This window comes from Acomys minous (assembly GCF_964271855.1).
Source record: "Acomys minous genome assembly, chromosome: 8".
NCBI classification, from domain to species: domain Eukaryota; kingdom Metazoa; phylum Chordata; class Mammalia; order Rodentia; family Muridae; genus Acomys; species Acomys minous.
The window spans coordinates 75,076,357-75,099,789 of NC_140489.1; the positions used below are offsets into that span (position 1 = coordinate 75,076,357).

The 23,433-nt window shown below is 38.1% G+C and overlaps 1 protein-coding gene across 7 annotated transcripts in view; it reads right to left on the reverse strand.

Moving 5' to 3' along the window:
• Positions 1 to 23,433, reverse strand: part of DGKB (diacylglycerol kinase beta) — a 693,335-nt gene that overhangs the window by 480,566 nt on the left and 189,336 nt on the right. For all 7 annotated transcript variants that reach the window (XM_084791209.1, XM_084791212.1, XM_084791211.1 and 4 more), the window contains 5 exons: positions 19,492 to 19,566; positions 16,272 to 16,391; positions 7,401 to 7,518; positions 4,763 to 4,851; positions 4,567 to 4,683 (listed from right to left, as the gene is read on the reverse strand). In XM_084791209.1, the coding sequence (XP_084647335.1) occupies positions 4,567 to 4,683; positions 4,763 to 4,851; positions 7,401 to 7,518; positions 16,272 to 16,391; positions 19,492 to 19,566 (519 nt within the window). The remainder of the gene's footprint in view (positions 1 to 4,566; positions 4,684 to 4,762; positions 4,852 to 7,400; positions 7,519 to 16,271; positions 16,392 to 19,491; positions 19,567 to 23,433) is intronic.

The window sequence follows — 23,433 nt, forward strand, 5'->3', positions numbered from 1 at the left end:
CAGAGTGAGCGCCAAGCCAAGGAAGCATTCAGTGGTTCTGAACAAGCTTGGCAGTGGGGTCTCAATGGCACCTGGACATAAGGAAGACAGAGAAAAATATCCAAGGTGAGCATTTTTTCTGGCTCAAAGGACTGATGTTGAAAGCACAAAAAAATAGTTGTTTAAGCAGTAGACAGACATTTCCACTATTCTTTTCATGGGAGTTTTACCGACTTTTCTTGTCAAACAGGAAGCTTAGCAAAAGAGATACAATGTCCTTCTTAGAACTTAGCTCTCTATCTAAAAGATGGTAGGTTTCTATACTGCATCAAGGTACATTTCACTGGCTGAAAGTGCAGAAATGGAACTTTATCATTGATGTTTTAAGCTTTAGTAACCAGTCTGATGCAACTTGAGCATTACAAGATATTTTTGGAATAAAGTTTAAAGAAGATGAACATTTGAAAATTAATATTTGACAATAAAAGGACTTGAATATTAGTTGTTATAATGAATTTTCTGTTCAAGCAGTTCCTCATGGAATCCAATCAGGTGGCCTCTTGGAAAGCTCATTACAGACAGCCCCACACCCCTAAGCTCTCCTGATACCAAGAACGTAAAGATGACATTTAGTTCTTTAAAGATCTGTCACATTAGGTTTTGAGGACACCTCTCAGGAACTCTAGATGATTAAGGAGAACATGTGTGCCATCAGCCTGTACCACTTGAGACAAACAGAGCCACAGCACTGATGGTATGCAGAAATGAAGCACTGGAGAACAACCCAGTCTTTCCTTTAGAAATCAATTTTTAGAAATCTGAAGAAGATACTAACCTCAAAGAAAATATCGAGAGAAATACAGAGCTGAGCTTGTTTCCTAGGAAGTATTTAAAATGAGTACAGTCCAAGAACGGGAAGTTTTAAATAAGATGTGGGTATTAAACATGGCCTCCCCAGGAGTTCCTCAGAAGACACCCAGATCTAAAAGAGAAGTGAGGAAGGAGGCTGCAAGAAAGTGCTGTGCTTCCAACTTTCTTCTGAACTTCATGGAACTCAATTTTAAAATGAAGAAAACAGTGAGGAAGATGCATTTACTACCATGGAATTATTATAGATTGATGAAGTGGGTGTATTATAACAAAATAGTATTTTCAAAAGATTTTTCTGGTGTTGGTATGGCAGCCTACGTTATAGGAGAAGTACCTTCTGTCAGGGAAATAAGCCAAGAGAGTCTTAGTGTAATCTAGTCGGGAGGTGCTAAGAGCTTGTACTAAGGTTGGGAATGTTAAGTCAAAATCTCAGATGTGGGAGAGATATTTTAAGGAAGAAATGTGAGGGCTTAGCACTGGGCTCTATGAAGAAGATGAAAATGAAAGACAGGGAAAGGCTGCCGCCTTCTACCTATCACAGTAACTGGGAATGGCATGCTAAGACCAGCTCCCATAGGTGACAGGGTAAGAGTTGAGCAGTTGCTCTTGAGAATGCAGGTCTACAACCTTGACATAAAAGTTAGTGATGCTTAAAGCCACATCACTTCCTAAGGTCTTTAAAGTCTGAGCAGTTTCCAGTTATAAATATTTCCAGAAATATCATGACTACCACTCATGGAGTACCCCATGGACATTAGGGTTTGCATGATGCAGTTGTGTCAAATTTTACCTATTGCCCACTGAGTTGACATTTACCAATCATTTAATATGTATATGCTCCACTTATAAACACATGTAGTGACATTTTACCCATTTAATCCTTATGATAACCCTATAAGACAGGTGTAATCAACTGCATTTCACAATGTAGAATGTTGTCCTAAACTAATGCAACACATGGACACAACGGCACAGCTTGTAAGTGACATAGACTGTTTAATAATCTGGTTTTCTCAAGTTATGATTTTTAAGTCATACAAAGTACTTAATAGCTTTTTGGAGGAATACTGAAATGCAGTGATGCTCCCTCCTCTAATCTTCTGTTTAAGCAGTTTCTCATGGAATTCTCTCAGGTGGCCACCTAGAAAGCTCATTGGAGACAGAATGGCATCCCTATGCTCATCTGACTTCCAGAGTGTAGAGATGACATTTAGTTCTTTAGAGATCTGTCACATTAGATACTGTTAATCAAGGGATCAGTCTTAAGCTAAATTTTTCATAGAATAGCTTAAGAAAAGCTATGAATAGTAATACATTTTAAAATATTTTCAGGTGAACATATTCTATCAGCTTCAAAATTAATAAATTAATAAAGGTGTTCCTACTATTGCAGTAAATTAATATTTTGAAAGTGCTCAGAGACAGACTAATGGGGACAAAGTGGGAGGAGGATAGGAATTGAACAGCAAACTTTCAACCACCCAAAAAGCTCTGGTGTAGAGAGCTAGCCCTAACACTCAAACTGAATCTGTACTCATAAATATAGATTATTTTTTTAAAAATAGAAAATGAAATAATGATAAAATAATATATTCAAGATATTGCTCTTAAATTTTATAAAAATGAAAAAGGAATTCTGACATTTTCTAATCTCAGCCTATGGTAAAATTAAGATAGTCCCAGTAGAATAATGTGGGGCATGAGACTAGGCTTCTCCAAGATATAGAAGAAAAGTTAGAGGCTTTTTTTAATTGTTTAGGTCCCCAAATAAACTTTTAAAATACATAATTGGTTTTAAAAATGGAATTGTTGTGGTCTTTAAAAATTGAGCATTGATATTCATTTGCAATTCATGTGAATAATTTAAGTCATTGCTAGACATTTTATTATAAAAACTAAGCACTTCAAAAATTGAACTCTTTCATAACTGAGAAAACTTCAAAATTGCAAATGTAACTTAGCTGGATAATAGTTTAAAATGAGCAAAGAATGTATGTTCACTTTGAAATGTAAATCAACTTGCTTTTTCACATTTTCAAAAAGAGAGAGGGAGAGGGAGAGGAAATGGATGACTGCTTAAAGAACACTGTGTAACCTCTAGGTTTGGACAGTGCCCTCTGCTGTTTATTCTGACAAAAGAATGCTAAGAGACAGAAGTTGTGGCTGAAAAGAGGGAGCAAGGTAGGAGAGGGAATGCAAAGAGAGAAAAGGATGGGGGGGGGGGTCAGACATTGGGAGAGTGGGGGCAGGAGGACAGAAGCCTGTAGAAAGAAAAGAAACTGTGCGTGGGAGCATCTCTGTGACAAGTTGGAGGCCTAAGTCAGAATAGGCCTGTGAGAGGATATGAGGGGGCCATGAAGAGGAAACACTCTAATTAGACAAGACTCCTAGCGGAGGGAGGAGAACACCAATGCACCCACAAACACTTTGATCCAAAACTCACCCTGGCTACAAAATGTGCCAGGATAAAGACAGAGCAGATAGAGCAGAGATTGAGAGAATGTCTATCCAATGTCTAGCACAACCCAAGACCCACTCCATGGGAGAGAGCCAACCCATGACACTACTAATGATACTCTGCTACGTTTGCAAACAGGAACCTATCAGAGAAGTCCGCTGAGAGGCCGCACTCAGCAGCAGTTCGAAACAGACGTTAAAACTCACAGCAAACATCGAGCAAAGCATAGGAAATCTAATCAAAAAAGTTGGGGAAGGACGAAAGGACCTAGAGCTGACAAGAATTCTACAAGAAGCGTAACAGAACCAACTAACCAGGGCGCAGAGGGACTCGTGGAGTCTTAAGATTCAACCAAGGACTATGCCGGGACTGGACCTAGGTCCTCTACATAGATGAAGCCATTGTGGGTCGACTAGTAAGGGTAGTTGGGGCTGTCTCTGACATGGACTCTGTTGCCTACGTTTCAGTCACTCCTACCCCGTGATGGGACTGCCTTTCCAGGCCATAGAGAAAAAGGCCTGTGACTTGATGTGGGTAGTGGGACTCCCCTTTTCTGAAGCATAGAGGTGGGGGTGAGGGAAGGAGGGTGGGACTGGGAGGAGAGGAGCGAGGAGGCTATGACTAGTGTGTAAGGGAATAAATAAATAGATTTTTAAATGCTAAGAACCAAAGGACTAATATGCTATTCTGTGGGAAACAACAAACAAGAAGGACAATAAAATACCTCTCCGGGCTAATAAACACCCCCCAAAAGAAGAAATGTTTGTTTAAGTTACATTTGAGGAATTTAACAAATATAGTAAAACCATCTAATAACTGTTTTTATTCCAAAGTTATTTGAAAGCTGCTTGACAGTCAACCTGGTGACACCCTAAAGCTTCTCATGAAAAGCCCGTGTGCTTCTTCCTTAATTATTACAATATCAAAACCTCTTGTGTCCCAGTTTACAATAGACCTGGAGGAAAGGAACATGCTCATGATGAGAATGGATGTGTCCTGAGAATCAACAATATCCAAATAGAAAAGAACCTCTTCTCTCTGGCACCTTTCATTTGTAGTTTCTGATTGCTTTCCTAGGAATGTCTAGAGTTCAGTGGGACCTTGTGTGAAAACCATGTGCATGTGTCATCTCTAAGACTGTGAGTTCTGGGAGGACACATCTGATCCTCAGCCAGATGAAATAAAAAGCCTGTAAGATTTTAGCTGATTTATTCCAACTTTGAAACCCTTCCAGAGAAATGCTGTCATATTTTACTCACTGTGATCTGACACCAAACACAGTGCAGTCCAGTCAGGCCCTGGTAACATTTCACAGTTTTGTGGCACTTATCACACTTGGTTGGGCAGTTGCCTTCCACCCAATAATGGTGCATGACCTAGACCAGAAGAATAATAGCGTGGTCAGAGGAGGTACCCATGATGACCCAACTAGAAAGCCTATGTTGCCAAACTTACATCCGTGTTCTTCTTCGACTTCACATAAGTCTTGATGCAGGAGGGAGGGGCTCTGGCCACACAGCGCTCATGGACCGTGTACTTGCAGACTGAAAGAAAACAGGTACGCAGATTCAGAGCTGACCCTGGTCCTGATTGCAATTTTACAAGGGAAGAATGACATTAGCAGAACTTCATTTCACATCCACTGTTCCCTAATCAATCCAATCAGCCACATCAAGGAAAAAAGTCCAAGTCTGCTGTTTTTATCATGGAATACAAAAGGCCAATTAGTACAGGAAATAGTATGCATATGAGAAACCAAGGCTCCTCGATCATGGCATAGCAGGAAATGCTTAATTAAATCAGTCCTTGCTGAAATTTTTCACAATAATTCCCAGATGACAAAAATATTAAAGACAAATTGATGGCTGCCAAATGGCTTCGTGTCATTTGCTAGAAGAAGAGATCTATATATCACAAAGCATAGGCATGAGAGCAGCTGGCAGGCACAGGAGTAAATGCCCGTGTGCTTACACTGCGTTGTCTATTGACTTATCTAGACTTTAAATGGCAGATTGTTCTATTTCTAGAGAGTAGATTTCATCACCCATGCCAGGCCTTCTGGGAAGTTCATCCTCCATTTTCCATCATGACTCTGTTTCTACAAAACAACCTCCTTCACTCAGCAACATACGGTGCCAGGAAGCAATAACTGGTTTATATGAAATCACATATCTATGCATAAGTGCCAACAAATGTATAGATGTCTGTCTGCATGTATGTATGTATGTATGAATGAATGTGTGCATGTATGTAATCTGTGCCATAAAGCAAAAACATATACATTGGGGGGTGGGGTGCAACTTCACATCTTCTGGTTTCATTCTAAATATTAGAGGGATCACATGCAGGTATTGTACAAGGAGAAGAATGGCTCCACAGTAATAACACAGGATTCATTAATATGTAGAAGAATTTTTAAAAAGCAAACAGATCAACATCTTAAAAATCTACTTCTTGAAATATTGATGAAACTAATATAATGCACATAGCGTTTTATAATAAAACCCAAAAACATCCTGTCTGTGAAATCTTCTGGCAACAGTCAGGAAGAACACATACGTTTTCTTTTATTTTGTAGTAGAACTCATGAGTATTCTACTAATGATAATTTTATAAATGAGAAAAGCCTGTCTTTTTCTATAACACCACTTACCTTTCTTGAATGTTATTTTGTTTTAGTCATTTAAATCTGCCTGAAAATCTTCACTCCCTTAAAAAGCTATAGAAGTTCTGAAACAAGTTTTGTTTTCTTTCTCTGTTTGTTTGTTTCAAATGGAGAATGTTCTAGTATATTTGGATCTTCCAAAGTGGGCACCAGAAATGTTCCCCTTATGTGATATTTGGCAAATCTCATGTAAGTTTAAAAAGATTCTAGTGATTTATAAAGTATATACACCTATGACATTGAGGGTAGTTCTTAATGTCAAATAATATACCTAGAAAAAAAATTCCAAAGCAGATTACAAAGCAGAAATAGATGTGGCTGAATTGTTGGATCAGTGGAGAACTTAATCCCTACATCAGAGAATATCAACTTAATTTCAGGTAATGATGCCATAGATTAAAACAGTACTTGACAATTTTATGAATTAACTAACACACACACACACACACACACACACACACTCTGACTGGTAATACACATTTAATAAAATAAACTAAATCTTGCAAGACAAGGGAACTGAAATTATCAAAATGAACACACATTATAATGCTTATATTCCAATATTTATATCCATATGAAAATTTGTCTTTATGTAAAAATAATGTACCAGGGGGATAGGGGAGATTTTTTAGCAGGGAAAGCACTTGTCACAGGAAGACTATCATTCAGGTCATAGGAACTTATTTCAAAAATGACCATTTGTGTTCCTAGTACAAGAGCTCGAGACAGTCTCCTGGGGGCACTAGGGCTGGGCAGACTAGTGGAGATGTAAGTCACTAAGAGAATGTGAGTCAGAATGGAAGATGGAAGCAACGGAGGACATCACTCAATATCAATCTTGGACCTCCACATCAACATACATCCATGCACAATTATACACATGGTAACACGCATGCACACACACACACACACACACACACACACACACACACACACACACTCTCACACACACACACACACTCAGTAAAATGTGCAAGAGCTGGAGCTGTATATTTTTTCTTAATTTGAGCTAAATTATTTTTTCAACTGATCCAAGTCTTTCTTTCTTTTAAGATTTGAAGGAATACTCTTACCCAGAAAAGCTAATTACAAATAAAGTGGTTAACTTAAGAAGGAAACATAAAATATAAGTGGATAGTAGTAAGATAAACCAGAGAAAGATGTCTAGATACTCCTAGGAGATGAAAGAAACACAAATACAATAAAAAATTAAACTACAGTAGAAAGAAATGTCTAAGGATATAGAAAGAGTTATTAGCTCCCTTGGAAAGGAAATTTGCCAGCGGCCTGAACATTGAGAAGCTGCAGGGAAGTGTACGTTGTAGCCATCACGGCCTGGGGTATGTCACACAAACAGGACAGACGATAACAGGAGCTTAGGTTTCCCTCAAGCAAGGTGATGACATCTGGCAGAGCCAGTGAACTCACAGGAGCAGCAGAGGCCCTGCTTCCCCACGCCAATCAGCATGTTCAGGCAGAGATTGCAGTAGGCAGGCTTGTTAAAGTGCTTGAGTCGCCACACATGCTGTCCGTCATCCTTCACGTTCTGCACAGGACGTGAGAGAAACAGATTTCGCTTAATGAAATAAACAGTAGAGGCTGTAAGTGCCAATAAAGCTCAGGCTGGACCGATGTGTGTGAAGACAATCTGTTCCCTCATCTGACTCTCTACAAGATCATCACAGAGACTTCAGAACAGCTCACGTGCTCTAGCCCTGTGAGATGCCCCAAGGAATCTGAGATACTGTAGCGCCCTGTAGGCATCTTGGTCTAATGTCAACAGCTCACCAGCAACTCCCCCCTCCCCAACACTACAGTGATCTGCCAAACAGAACTAACTCTCCCTGAACACAAGGGCATTTGTTGTTCTTCTTGAGGTACTGATGCTTAGCACAATTCCATAACGAACAAATAAAGAGAGAGAAAGGAAGACTTCGGAAACTTGTAAAGACTTTAGCCCTGGCTTTATGTTGGGAAAAGCAGCATTCAGTATGAGGTTAGGTTTTTAAGACAGAAAAATCCAACAAGTGATGGTTGAAAGTCAGACACGGTGATCCTACGACTTCATCTGCAGACACTTAATAAGATTTCTAACAATATATTCTGCATTAAATAATAATTCTGATGAAGATGACAAGGACATAGTTATATGATCATTTGTTTAGCTGCCTTATAAAAACAATTTTTATCTATAATTAAAGATGGTAAAATATAAAAACTGAATTATCATGTTTATAATAATTACTGTAGTCATGTGTCACAGTAAAATCTTGGGTTTATATTCACAGTTCAGTAAAAAAAAAAAGTGCTCTGTTGCTTCTTACCTACATGCTTCAACCTACATAATATTTTAAAAGCTTCTCTAATTGTGTATATTACACCTGAATTGCTCAAGATTTGATCCCTTTTTCATAGATGGGCTGCCTTGTCTGGTCTAAGCAAAAGAGGATGCATTTAGTCCTGTTGTGATTTGGTGTGTCAGGATGGGTTGGTATCCATGGTGGTGCCTCTCCTTCTAAGGAGTGTGACAGCAGGACTGAGAGGAGAAAGAGGAAGGGGATTACAATCAGGCTGTAAAGTGATTAAATACATAATCAATGAAAAAATAAAGATTAAATAAATTTAAAAAATAAAATAACAAATTCTTATTAAATGGTGTAAAACATTACAAGATGTTATCATATGCCATTTTGGCTGGCATTATTTTGCATAATATTGGATTCCCTTTATATCTCATTCCCCAATTTGTGTGAAACTGACTTTCAAAATTATTGATGGATCTTCTATAAATGCTGATATAATCCATAGTTTTTCAAATTAGAAATAATATATATTTCTTACAATGCCTTCACCAAATAATATATGAGTATGTAATTTGTGTTGGGGAAGTATAGAAGGATAACACAAGCTCAGATCATATTATTTTTACTACTAATGAAATATTAATAATAATGCTTCTAGCCACTCTCTGTCTTACCACAATGAGAGCCAGGACACTGATTTATATTATCCATGAATCCATAGTAACTAATTCTCACATTAGAATTAGAAATGTCAAATTTGCATCCTAAGATGAAACATTAATGAAAATGCTTCCTGGGAGGTTCTTGTCAATGGCCCCTTGAATTTTTGTAAGTTTTGAAGGAAGAAACACTGCCTTGTTTTTGTCCCAAGTAGCCAATTCAAGCATATTGATTGTTAAAGGCTTTGCACAACAGAGATGTAACTCTATCCAGAGGACAGGGCAGGCGTATATGGTAGTTATGATATTGAAGACAAGCGACACAAAGTTCTGTCCTACAGACAAACTTGATTTCTCAAGCCAAGGGTACCAGGCTTTGATGTTCAGTGCTGCATTTACTTGGCTCATGTTCTTTCATGTGCTTAGACTAAAGGGAGAAAGGCAAACCTGCTGAGCTGTGAAAGGCCTATTGCTTGCTTTGCTGTTAGTAATATGCCAAATGTCTCTGGCCCACGGAGTCTCTGATACTCAGGGAGCTTAAGGAGCTGAATCCTTGCCTTTAACACTTGATTCATCTCAGACCTTTCTCAATTTCTTAGGATCATGCAAATCTGTCCTTTGGATAAGAGACTGGGAAGATCTCAACATAAGCAGCTATGAGAGACTGCAGGTGATTATGATGGGGACTGCAGAAGGAGACTGAGCTTCAAATATTTACCTCCACAATAAAAAAAAAGCTTTGTAATTATTTGAGTCAAGTACTAGTCTGCATGTATCACAATAATTTTATTAGCTCTACAGTCTAAATAGAGTAATTCACATTTAACTTTGCTATATTTTGTAATCCACAATTTATACTTCATCATGTTAAAAGAATTGAAGAGATCTATATAAAAGTATTAATATGAAACTGTTGAGTTTTGATAATCTTTCAACATAGCCTTGTGTTGCTTTAAGAGATTTTCAAGTAAAAGGAGAAAGGGAAATGTTCTAATTTTCACATGCATCGCTGTTTTTGTAATCCTTGTCATTTCATTTTAAGTGATTGTCCATTCCATGTGAAGAAGCCTCATCCTGTTGCAGAGCACATATGGACGGAGTTAGCTGGCATTTTCCTTATCAAAAAATAAACAAGCCTAGACGTGGGTGTTCTGTCAATCAGAACACTTAGCATGTTACAGGCTGTAAGGGATGTACAAATCCATTACCCGTGCATAAAACGCTTTACAAGAAAAAAATTAAATAGCTTTATAGCTCTTCGCCGATGCACTGCCCATATACGCCAAAGATGAAATATGTATGTGGCTTCTCTCATAGAAGAAATGGAAACCAAGAGCCAACTGCTTCTCACTGGTGCAAATTGCACCCTGACTCTCTGGATTTTCATGTCTTGTCTTGTCTTATTTAGATTGTAAACTTGGTAGAAGAAAGAGAATCAGTGTCATTCTATCAGCAGATCATGTTCCTATTAATGTTTTTTTATAACAAATAAATATTTATTATCGAGAAAGGAATTCATGTTTTTTTAAGGGAATGAGCACAGAATTGGAAAGGTCTGAGTCTTGGCCTACTGTGAAAATGTAAAGATGCTCTCTCATTTTTCCTTCTACTTCTTTAATAAAACTAAGGCGCCCACTTTCCTTTCTCAGGCCATAGTGTGAGATCTCATTATACAATACCTGTGAAGTTAATTTAGCTCATAAAGACTGGTGCTATGTAAACAGCAAATATTATTACCATCATAGGGTTCAATTCTATAACATCCAAAACTTTCAACTTAACAAATTGAAAGAATGCTTCTGGGTCTACTGTAATTTATTTCATCAAATATCGACCTTTCCCCTTCCCTACACCACAAACAGCACTGTTTTGTGCCTGTGATGGGAAATACTGATTTTTGATGCCCAAAGAAGTCCACAATAATAAAGAGCTATCAGCATACTTTTTTAGCTCTCTAAAAACCAGATAGATATACAGAAACAAACAACAACAACAACAAGCCCTTAGTTTTGTTGTTATTTTGTTATTTGTTTGCTTATCCTAAAGTTTTCCAAAGTTTTGGGTTTTTTTCCCCCTCCGTATTTCCCAGAGAATAGAGCCTGTTCTCAGTACATAGTCCTGGCTGGCCTGCGACTCTTTATGTAGAGCAAGCCGGGCTAAAACTCACTGACTGGCTCACTCTGCCTCCTCAGTGCTGAGATTAAAGGTCTGTGCCACCGTGTCTAGTTAAAACTAAATAAATTTTAAAAGAAGCTAATGTTTCTTATTTCTAGCAAAACAACTGTTTAGGTACTTATAGTACTATTTTATGACAATATAATGAAGATGTTTTAATGTCAATGAATATTCAAGACTAAAGATTTCACAATTGAAACATTATCTTCCACATCTGAAGAAAAGAATTTAAATTTTAAAGGGTCAGCAATGGATAGATATGTTCAATGTTGCTTCTTTTCATTTTTCTAGAGAGATTAACTACCTATCACACTGTAACCTCATTAGCTAATGAACATTAGGGTCACCATCAACTTGAGGGTGTTCTCTGCTCCTGTGCTGCTTTTCCTGTGAGCCCAGATATTTAGCTGTTTGTCTTGTTGTTCTAGTGTTCATAGACACTATATTCCTTTCTCAGTTTCCCAAAGCTGGTTAAAAACTAATTGAAGATATTTTTGTTTTTAAGATGAAAAACTCAGAGTGATAACAGGCCTCGTGTCTCACACCTATAAATCTAGCACTTGAGAGCCTGATATAAGAAAATCTTTTGAACTTTGAGTCAGGCCTCAGCTGCAGAGTGAGACCTTAACAACTTAAAAACAAAACAAACAAACAAATAAACAAAAAAACAAAAAAACAAAAACCAAGCAAACCTAGAAGACAGGGACAAATTAGATTGGGCCAAATCTGCTGGGCAATTTGCTTTTTTAAAGAAAGTTTTATTTAACCACCACTTTGTTGAATCATTTATACAAAGACCACGATACTGTTTTCTTATCACATCATTGATGAGATGTTTAAAACATATGTACCTAAATTATTTAATATCCTTTTGTAGTCAGTTTATAGTTTCTAAAAAAGCAGTGGCTATAAGCAAACACTTTATTCACCAATACTTTTAAAAGATTAGCTATGGTCCTATGTTCCTGTCACTAACCTGAGAGCTTCCTGCAAATATCGGCAACTTGTGCCCATGGGTGACTCCTAAATATTTTTGGTATTAAATTAGCTTCTGGGCCTTTGGAGCATAAAGCCAAATACAGTACTTGTAAGGCTGTGAGGAAAGTAGACAAGGGAGAATAAGGTTTGCTGTGAATCAGTAACACCAGGTAGTCAGGTCTGGTTCTAAACACTGTCAGAGAGAGGTTTAGCACGCAGGTAGAATCTTCAGGCCAATGCTCACTGACTGTGCCTCCATCCTTGTGGAGGCTCATCTACCCAGCTCGGAACCTTAAGACCTGCACAGGGAACTTGGGCTTCTGTCGGACGTTCAGAGGAATGATATTCTGAAACAGCAGTGTGAAGCTGGGCCCTCTCCTTCTGTATGTACTGACAAGGACTTTATTTCCTAAGCTTTGATGTGAAAAAAAAGTGAAAATGAAACTTATTATTGCTATTTACCATTTCCAGCACGCTTTTCACACCAATGTCCTTGGGAGATCTGACTTTTATTTTTTTAATAAAGCTAAGTCATATAAGATTTAAGTGAAAGTGCAAACCAGAAAACAAACAAACAAACAAACAAACAAAGAAAAACAAACAAACCCACATTATTCGATGACATGAATCCTGAAAAGGGAAGGCATAACTCCAGGCAAAAATATGATCAAACTCACAAAGCTCCTAACTTCCTCTCACGTGTGTGAGACTGCAGTACTTTGTCCTTTTCGGATTAGTTTGTTTTGAATTTTGTGAAGTCTCTAGAAACTCTTGCACAAGAAAATGAATGGCATCCACTCTCTAGTAACTCAGTAAGCAGAAGGGACCGAGGAATGACATCTTCTGGCTTGGAAGCAAAGCATACACTCTAGAAAACAGGGACTCTTATAAGACCATGCACATCTTTCTGAGTCTGGGTTACCTCACTCAAGATGATCATTTCTAGTTTCATCCATTTGCCTGCAAATTTCAAGACTTGCTTGTTTTCAATAGCTGAATAGCATTTCACTGGACAAATGTACCACAGTTTCTTTATCCATTCTAAGGTTGAGGAACTCATAGGTTGTTTCCAGATTCTGGCTGTTACGAATAAATCTGCTATGAACATAGTTGCACAAATGTCCTGCTTGTATGGTGAAGCATCATTTGGGTATATACTCAGGAGGGGAATAGCTGGGTTTTTTAGGTAGCACTATTCCCAATTGTCTGAGAAAGCACCAGATTGGTTTCCACAGTTGTTGTATAAGTCTGCATTTCTACCAGCAATGGAGGGGTGTTCCCCTTTCTCCACATCACACTATAGTGTGTTTGATCTTAGCCATTCTAATAGGTATAAAATTGAATCCCAGAGTCCTTTTGATTTGCATTTCCTTGATGATTAAGGGCATTGAGCATTTCTTTAGGTGTTTCTCAGCCAGTCAATATTCCTCTGTTGAGAATTCTGTTTAGCTCTGTACTCCATTTTTAAAAATATACTCACTTATAAGTAGATATTAGCACAAAATAGATCTCCTCTGACAGATTCCATCCAGTGGGGAATCAAGACGTACACTGGGACTTCAAGCTGGACTCTGAGCAGAGCTCTGTGAGTAGTAGGGAAGAGTGTGTGTGTGTGTGTGTGTGTGTGTGTGTGTGTGTTGGAAAGTCCGGCAGGGAATAGGCTCTCCACTAGGAGACCATCAAGGCCTGGAGATCTGGACACAGGGGCGCCTGCCCAAACTGATGCACCAACCAAGGACAATGCGTGTAGAGAACCATGATGCCCTGTTCAGATGTAGCTGATGGACCGCCAGTTCTCCACGTGGGTGGGTCAGGTCGGGGCACAGCTGCTGAACCTCTGATGTGCACTCTGATGCCTGTGATTTAGCCACTGCCCCCAGGCAAGAAGGCATTGCTGGCACACAGAGGAAGGAGATGCAGGTTATCTTGATGAGAGCTAATAGGCTGTAGCCAGACAGCGGGGTAAAATGGCCTCCCCTATCAGAGGTCTACCAGAGGAGAACAGCGAAGAAGGGCGACGGAGGGTGGGAATGAGGAGATAAGAGCACGCAGATAATAATCGGGACGCAATGTGAACAAATTATAAGTAATAAAAAAGAAAACGGGGACACTCCTGATAATGTATTGAGGAGAAATAATAACAGTGCAAATTGAAATCAGCCTCATGCTTCCCATTAGAATAGTGCTACCCCAAGGTACCACTCTTGTCTGGGTAATCTGGCTAGCGCACTGCTGTCACTTATAAATGTACTATGACGTTTAGCACGTGGTCAATTATAATCTACTCCCCATGATCATAAATGACAGTACACAGGAATATATAGGACAATTTAATAAAACAGACTTTACATGAATGGCCAACATCAAGATGAAGCACTCAGATTTCCAATTTAATTGCCTAAAGTTAGGGTGGGGGTGGAGGGAGATGTAGAGTATCGTAAATTGACTTCTCCTTGAGTGATAACACATTAACTGCCTGCGGCAAGGAAGTAAGTCTCAATTCCTAAAAACAATGGCTCTCATCACTCAGTTGTCTTAGCGTTGGTCTTGATTTTTCAAACACTTGCCATGCCTTAGACTAAGAAGCTATTTCTAAGTAGTAGATGCTGCCTATGATGAGTACATATTATAAAAGTTATCCATTTTATTAAAATTGTTTTAATTGTTGCAGTATATGTTTATTTTAAAAAGTAAAAGAAGTGAAATCTTTATTTAGAATTGTTCTAAACATCTGAAAAATGTCCAAGTATGTATTTAAATAGCTCTCTTCATATTAAACAATGTAGCCCTGCCATCTAGTGGATGCAATTGGGAACACAGTCCCACTATCTATGAAAACACACTAAACTGTTCTCTTCTGTTAGACCCCATATAATCCTTTTGTACCCAAATCACAAAGCACTTAAAGTACAGTTTTAATACAAGCTACATATAACTAACAGCATGACAGTAAAATCAAAAGATTGTTATATAGTTAAACTCACCTTCACACTAAAACAAAGTAGCCTACTTTTTGAAATAACCTGATTTAAATTCTTATAGCTCTGTTTTCAAACAATGCTATGGTTTATATTTTACAAAATATTTCTATAAAATAACATTTAAAGAATTGCTAAACAATTACCTTAAAACAAAAATATCTTGTCAAAAAATGTTGCCTTAAAATACATATGGGCAAGTCTCCTTCTGAGCAGTTTCCATCCTTTGGCTTCAGAGTAGCAAAGTCCTTGCTTCCGCTCAGATTTCTTTTTGTGGAATCAGGATAGACTTGTACTCTAAGGCATGCTAGGCAGGTGCTGTCCCACTGTGTGACAGTGTCCACTCCAGACAATCAATGTCCCTTCCCACATCCCACAGCTTCCCAAAGCTTTGAAATTTTGAGGTTAATTTCCAGGAAAGTGGTATTTAGGGGAGGTTCTAACATAAATCAGCCAAGAGCTGCACTTCATGGGGTAAACTTAAAAAGCTGTCATTTTTATTGTTGTCCTTCTGTTTTCTCCCTGTTAGCCTGTTGGCATAATGCTTTCCTCATACTGCTTGTAAAATATGCAATATGTGAGAAGTTATCATTAAAAGGTTAGAGATTATGAATAGTATACAAAGTTTAAAAATACTGCTTCTTCTGGTTTTTCTTTCTTCTTTTAAATATCTTTCTGTGATTTTTCTCCTTTCTGACAATACAGAAGACTAGGCCCATGGTCTTGCACTTACCAGACAATAGCTTTACCATGGAGCTAATTCCTAAGTCATCAAAATGAATAAATATGTACAAAAGCAGAATTGTGATCAATACCATTTATACTTAATACTTTTTATTACATTATTTTCAGGAAAATCCCCACATTTTTTTTTATCAATTTTTCTGATCTTCCTGGAATGATATGGGTATTCTGAAGATCAAGAATTCAGAAATCATGATGAGGATCGATCCATAAATACTGGTTTCCTGAAGCCCATTTATATATTCCTAAATCCACAGCTCTTCCTAAACCCTAATCCCATTTGTATGTCCTGCACTCATACGTACAACATATTTCACATAGATTCTTGTTTTACCATGGAATTGTGAGGAGCTGAGAAACTTACTACATGCTCAATGGTAGAAAAATGACCCAGGCAACTGGTCATCAAATGGTGCCAAAGAGCACCCCACTGACCACTCCCTCCTCATTACAAGGACTTACGTTTTCCAAGCCCAGAAGGACAAGAAGTGGGATGGTTGTCATTCCTCCTTGAATCCACTCCTCCAGGGACACGGTGCCATCCCGGTCATAGTCGATCTCCTCCATCATCTCATGGAGGATCTGGAAAAAGGGAGAGGAGAAGTAAACATTCAAAGCATCAATTTTTAGAATACATTTAATTAAACAACACATTTTCTCCAACTAGCCGTAGCATATTGTGAGTGAGAGAGCACAGAAAAATTCTGTAACTAAGGTAACTACACTAATCCTTTTACTATGGAACCTGGCTTTTTATGTTGATCAACTTTTAGTAACAGGTGTCCAACTTTTAAATATTTTTTTTCCTCAAGGACAGCAGCACAGTGTAAATTAAAGGGTACTTTTATTTAAGGGTAAAGGTGGTCTCTAATTACTTCCTCAACATCACTTTTTAAGTTCATATATATGCCAGAAAGTGTCTAGAAAAATTAACATCATGGCACAGAGCTCAAATAATTCTTTGCTAAGTGGTAGTGGGTGATGGAATTACTTTGCTTTTAATTGCCCATAACAATTTAACAGAGTCCAGACTCAACGGCCTGATCATGTTTGATTAGACTTCTTTGAAGACGGCATGCAAGTCATGTTCAACAATGTGTGATTGTGAATCAGTTGGCACTTCATGCTGTGGTGATAATGTAGTTATTTATTTCAAAGGGGTTGTAAGGATGTAATGAGATAAGTTAAAATAAATTAAATAAGTAAAAGACCCATATACAGCATATACAGGAAGTTCCATGTACGGTTTGGGTGAATATTAATATAAATTATATGTAAGTTCCAATCATATTATCTTTGATGCCTGGGAAGGCCAACAAGCTTCCCGTCTAGGAAAACAAGGAAGGTAAATATGGTAGAAACTCAAAAGAAGAAAGAACACATTGTCATTATACAATATGGGCATTTTTATTCAGTTTGGAAAAAATACATTTAGACAACATACAAATAAAAAATGTGAAATGATGCTATAAATGTGATCCAAGCTTTCTGCTTGGTATCTTTTGTCTGATTGTTTGTCTTCATAGTGACACAAGGATCTGATGACCGGAGAAGTTTTGGGGAGCTGGGCACCCCAGCATCCTCATTTCATTGTCTTCAAAATAAAAAGCAAACGTGTTAGAATTTGATAAAATGACATAAGATCTGATTAATATGTATGCCTCTTGCGTACCAACGAATTGGTAGAACTGGGCCAACAAGAAATTAAGCTTACTGTGATGCAAACACACAAGAGCTGGAGGTAGGAAGAGGGACCTTGAGGCGAGGCTAGAGTAAACAGTAAGATCCAATCCAAGGAAAGAACAGGACACTGTGAGACCTGTCTCTCAAACCCCATGCTTGTTTTCTGTTTGCAGGTCTCTCTAATCAGCTCAGGATGGCTGAAGGACTCACTTTCCTTAGTGCCAGAGGGATAGGGCTGCGAGTATGCTCCACCTTACTCTGCCTCATACTTTAATCTGTGTGCTTAGTATATCCACTGTTAGAGCCTAGATTTATTTAACAAAAAAATCTTTCCAAGGACATGTTGATCTTCCTGTTTATTTCTACCAACATCAAGTGTTTGTTTTTCTCTATTTGTGCAGACCTAAGAGGTGTCTATAAATGTTAAAAGGAAAAGAGCTGCCGAGGCTGTAGTCAAGATAAGGTGATGAGCTAGGACAGCAAACACAATGTTCACAGTAACGGTGGTTTCTTAACTCTCCACTATTTGTACTGTCCAGATGGGAGACCAACATATCAGGATTACTGGGAACAAATGATGCCATGGTTGTTATTTGTAATCTCTAGTAGATATCTGTTACAGTCAACTGTCCAAACAGCAACTGCTGGTTCCTTTAGAACAGCAATATCTCACTTTGGTGCAGCACTGGGCACCAAAAACTGTTTTCTGAGAAGTTGATTTTGCTGTGAAAAAAGATAGAAAACAGGCCTCCTTCACCCACCCCCTGAGAACAGCTGACTTCACTGACAGATGAACAGAAACTTGAACAGGATGGGAAAACACTGCTTTAGTTTTTTCCTGATCAAAAGGACTAACAGAGCTTCTAGCAAATCTCCTGATCTCAGAGAATATTAAGGGTCTTCAATAACTTAAATACAGTTACCGAGTCCTTGAATTTCATAGACAAAACTGAATGACAGGGGGTCTTTCTGTGAGCACAGCAGGAAACGTTCCACAGCAAAACAAATTAAAGTGAAATACATTTAAATTAGAACTTGAAAAAGCCTCAATCTGTATAAGAAAGGTGACAGCATTTTGTATGGGCGCGGCCCTGACCTTCCCTTGATCTAAGACAGGAGAGGGAGGGAGGGTGGGAATGGGAAGATACTAGTGAGGGGATAACAATCGGGATGTAATCTGAATAAAATATATATATATACATGGTGGAGAAGGCAGCTTAAGCTCTTGTCTCAGGCTCCTTTTCTTATATTGGTAGTAATTGTATAAATGTTTGTGCTAATTTACAAATATGTTTTTTGGATTCATGTGGCATACAGACCTTTAAATAAAACTGAATTGTTTTCTTCATAGACACTTCATAAACTTAATTGACTTTTGTCTATAAATTTCACTTAAAATTTTATTTTTTATAAAGTTAAATTGTCTAGAAAGGAATGTTTCGATACAGTTTAGTGATTCTGCAATTTAGTATAAAATCACATATAATAAAGCATCTTTGTTTTGTTTTTATAAGAAACATTTAAAAACACTTTTTCTTTTAACAAGTTGCTTAAAAATTTCTGGCTGTGTTTATAACTAGCTGTAGAGCTTTGAATAAGAAATGTCAACATATGTGTTTCTCAATTCACTCATTTAAGGAATAAATAAAATAGTGCATCCAGGAGTTACAGGCACCACCAAAGGACCATCACAATGCACCTTGGATATAAATATACCAGCATCATTGATATCATGAAATGACCATAGTGGTGTCCATCAGCAGCATCTGCTTACCCCCCATGTATGTAACCTCATGATTTAAAATATAACCACCATGAGGAAGAAAGCTGAGGTTGCTGCCTACAGCTTCAACATATCCCATTTAGAATCATCTTGAATTCTGGTTAGACATAATAATTGAATAAATGAGATAAAACAAATTATCACAATGTATTTAGGTCAGAAAAATAATAAAACCATTCATAAATTAGTCCAGAATTTACTAATCCATATACCTACTGGATTAAGTTCAGTGACATCCCATTCAAGGTACTCTGCAACATGCATCATCTGACCGATGATATTTTCTAGTTCCTGGAGTAGGTAGCAAGGGGAGTGGAAGATATGAGGGAGTGAAAGAGACAGGGAGAAAATAATTTGTTATCTTGGATTTAGAGCACAGCTGTTCAGTTTGTACAAGTGATCAAAAGATTATATGTACAATTTTCTAAAACCATATACATAGACACTATTTAGATATCTTTTACCAACATTGAAAAGAGTACCTAAACATAAATTTTATTAACTATTATAGATGCTTAAAATTCATGTACAGAAAAGGCTAGCCAAACTAAAAATCAATTGTGCCCTTCAGTGGAAACCTTTACCAGCAGAGGGCGCTAAAATACCAAGCACTGAGGCGTTCTTCTCGCCGTGCTTCCTTGAAATTAGGAGCACGTGTGTATTTTCACAGGATGTGATTTTCTTAAGTCACTGAAAGTCCCAAGGAATGGGAGGAAGCATGGACAGACAACAAAAGCCTTACTTTTATCCTCATGCACGCCATACATTGACTGTGCAGGCCACTTCTAAGAGTGCTTTACTATAATGGTGTTTTGAGGTCAAGGTTTGGAGGTTAAGTATAAGCGGAGATTATTTGCTGAGAGGATCGAGTTTTGGTTAAAATTTTCATATTCTCCTAATCTAAATCTTAGTTTTCCTCGTCTATCTCCAGAAAAACAATTAAATATTTCCTCATAAGATATTTGTTTATTTATAACATAGAAATTATGTTTTTAAAAAGTGGTATTTGTTTTAATTTGAAGTATAAAATTATATAAAGATAATGCACGAAAGTATATAAAATCAGATAGTTCTACTGGACTCCCTGCCACATGCGGTCACAGCTCATTGGATAAACACAGTAATGTGGCAGGAAGAGGTTGTTAACATGGGGACCCAAGAGAGTCCCTAAGAAACAAATGAGAACTACACTCCACCTAGAAGAAATATAACTAACAAACATGTCATATGATAAATATTGTCACAGAAAATACAATATGAGCAAATGTATTAAAACTGATTAACTGCAATGCCTGCCTGCGATTCAGTGGGAATACTAGCCTCTCTCCCAGTCCACCTCTGCCCAGTACTTTAAAGGAGTCAAAGCTTCTGAACATCCAGGACAGAAACCATTGTTCATGGACTATGTCAGAGGCGCATAAATTAGATAAATTGTTTAGCCTTTCTTAGATGGTTTTCTCACAGGGGAACTGGACATCCTACCCGACCAAATTCATGATCACTCTACAAACATAATGTGTGTTATCATATGAAATACATTCAAGTCATTGGAATGCTGCAAATAACCCATAAACATTAATAATATGACACATAGTCAGCATTGAAGACAATGATGGTTTTTCTGCTTTGCTTCTAAAGGTGATCGGTTACATCTTTAAAATGTCAATGTCAAATATTTTAGAAGCAAAATTTGAAGCAGATATTAAATGAAATATACTGAGGTTCATAGATGGTGTTAAAAAAAACACCTGGGAATTAGTCTTGATATTTAACTTTAAAAAAGACATAGAAATTAAGAATTAGTCATAAAAAATCCATTTGTTCTCAAATCAGTGTTTGATATTGGGCATCTAATTATAAGTGTTAGAAGCAAGCAACTACATATGTTCCCTTAAAATGGCCAGAATCCAGGAAAAAAAATCATTTGACTCAATTTTCAAATTAGCTGCCAATCCATGGCTAAAAGCCTAGTTAAGACATATCATTTTAATTTAATTAAAAAGAAACATTACATAAAACAAATCTGCATTAGATGCATTAGAATATAATTTGCATTAGTGTAGACATGAATGATACAATAAACATTTTAAAACATCTACAAGAAATCCAAATGCCTTTCCATGGAATTGCACCAGAAAAAAAATGAATAAATTCACACTGTGTTTCAGTATTCCTGAGAGAGGAATAATATATGCAGAGGAAACACAGACGTGTAAACCTAACAAGTCCTTGACTCACAGCATCCATTCAGGGTGGTGCTTGTTCCCTGGAGTTGAGATCACAGCGGCATGCAACAATTATTCTATCCTGTGCCACAGAAAGCCATGCCTAACTTCACTAATATCCTTGAAAAAGTCTATGTGGCAAGGTGGCTGAGCAGGTTAAGGGCTTCTGTCACCAATCTATACTACTTGAACTTGTACCCATGACACACAATGGTGGAAAAAAAGAGCTAAATCCTGCAAGTTGTCCTTTGATGTCCAATCATTCACAGTCACATCAATTCATCGCTGCACATGAACATATACACAAATAAATTCAATAAAAACCTGTGGACAAGTAGGTGGGGGGGTAAGAAGGACGAAGAGGGAGCAAGAATTTGGCAAGAAGACCAACAGAGTCAACTAACCTGGACCCATGGGGGCTCATAGAGTCACAAGCACAGAACAAGGAACATGCGCGGACTGGACCTGGGCCCCCTATGTATGTAACTAATGGGTATGTAACTAATCTTCCTATGAGTCCCTTGGTCTGTTGAGCGTGTACTGTCTATGACATGGACTCTATTGGCTGCTTTTCGATCATTTCCCCCCTAGTGGTGCTGCCTTTTATCAGTGGATGAGGATAAACTTAGTCCTGGTGTAACCAATGTGCTGGGGTGGATTGATGGGGATCTGTTCCCTTTATCTGAGGAGCAGAGGACCAGAGGTAGGGGAAACAGTGAGGGAGGGTGAGACTAGGAGGAGGGGAGGGAGGGGACTATGATCAGAATGTAAAGTGAATAAACAAATTTTAAAAAAATCAAAAATAGGTCCTTTTATCCTTCCCCCTACTTTTTCACTAAACCCCCAGTGCTTCACCCAATGTTTGGCTGAGTTTCAGCACCTGATTTGACCTGCTGCTAGATGGGCCCTCTCAGAGAACAACTCTGATAGGCTCCTCTCTGCATGCATAGCAGAGTGTCATTAATAGTGTCAGGGGTTGGTTCTATTCCATCGGGTGGGCCAGGCATTGGTTGGACGTTTTCTCTATCTCTGCTCCATCTGTTCTATCTTTATTTCTTCTCGTCTTGCAGGCAGTGTGAGTTTTGGACGGGTTGGGTGGGTGGACGCTCTCTCCCCTCCGCTTTGAGTTTTGTCTAGTTAGGGGGAGTCCTCGTCAGTGTCCATAGTCCCCACTACCAGGAGTCTCAGCTATAATTCTCATATTCTCCCAGAGACCTACTGCAACTTAGGTCTCCAGTTTGTCACAGAGATGCTCCCACCCACAGCTTCTCTTTTCTCTGCACAGGGCTTCTGGTGGTGCAAGTCTGTAATCCCAGCACTAGGGAGGCAGAGAAGGCAGAAGGATCTCTGTGAGTTTGAGGCCAGCCTGGTCTACAAAGCAAGTCCAGAAAACCCAAGGCTACACAGAGAAATCCTGTTTTGGTTTAAAAAGAAAGTTAGGGCTGTACACAGTGCTTCACCGGGTTCAATTCTTAGCATCACAACAGCAATAATACGGAATTGTTGTATTCAGGATTTGATATATTCAGTTCCTTAGATATGTCTACACGAACCCTGACATTAGTCCTTATATTACTATTTGTAGTTGTCCTGGAGGCACAAAAATATATTATCAGCAAATATAGAATAGTCAATTGAGTACAACACACATGCAATGGGTTTCTCATTTCTCTGTCTCAGAAAGCTGCCATCTATTCCTGCATACTATCAATGAGATGAACACTTAATTATGTGTTTCAGGTTATCATACAGAGAGACAATTTTCTTTCATTATTATCTCTGCCTTAAGCTATAGGATGGAAAGCTTCATACAAAATTAGACGAGATTTCTCACATCAAGCTTTAAGTATGTTTGCTTTCTTTTACTGCACTTTATGAATAAAAAAAGTATTAGGAGGGGAAATCTGAAACATCAGTTTTATAATTTCTTCAG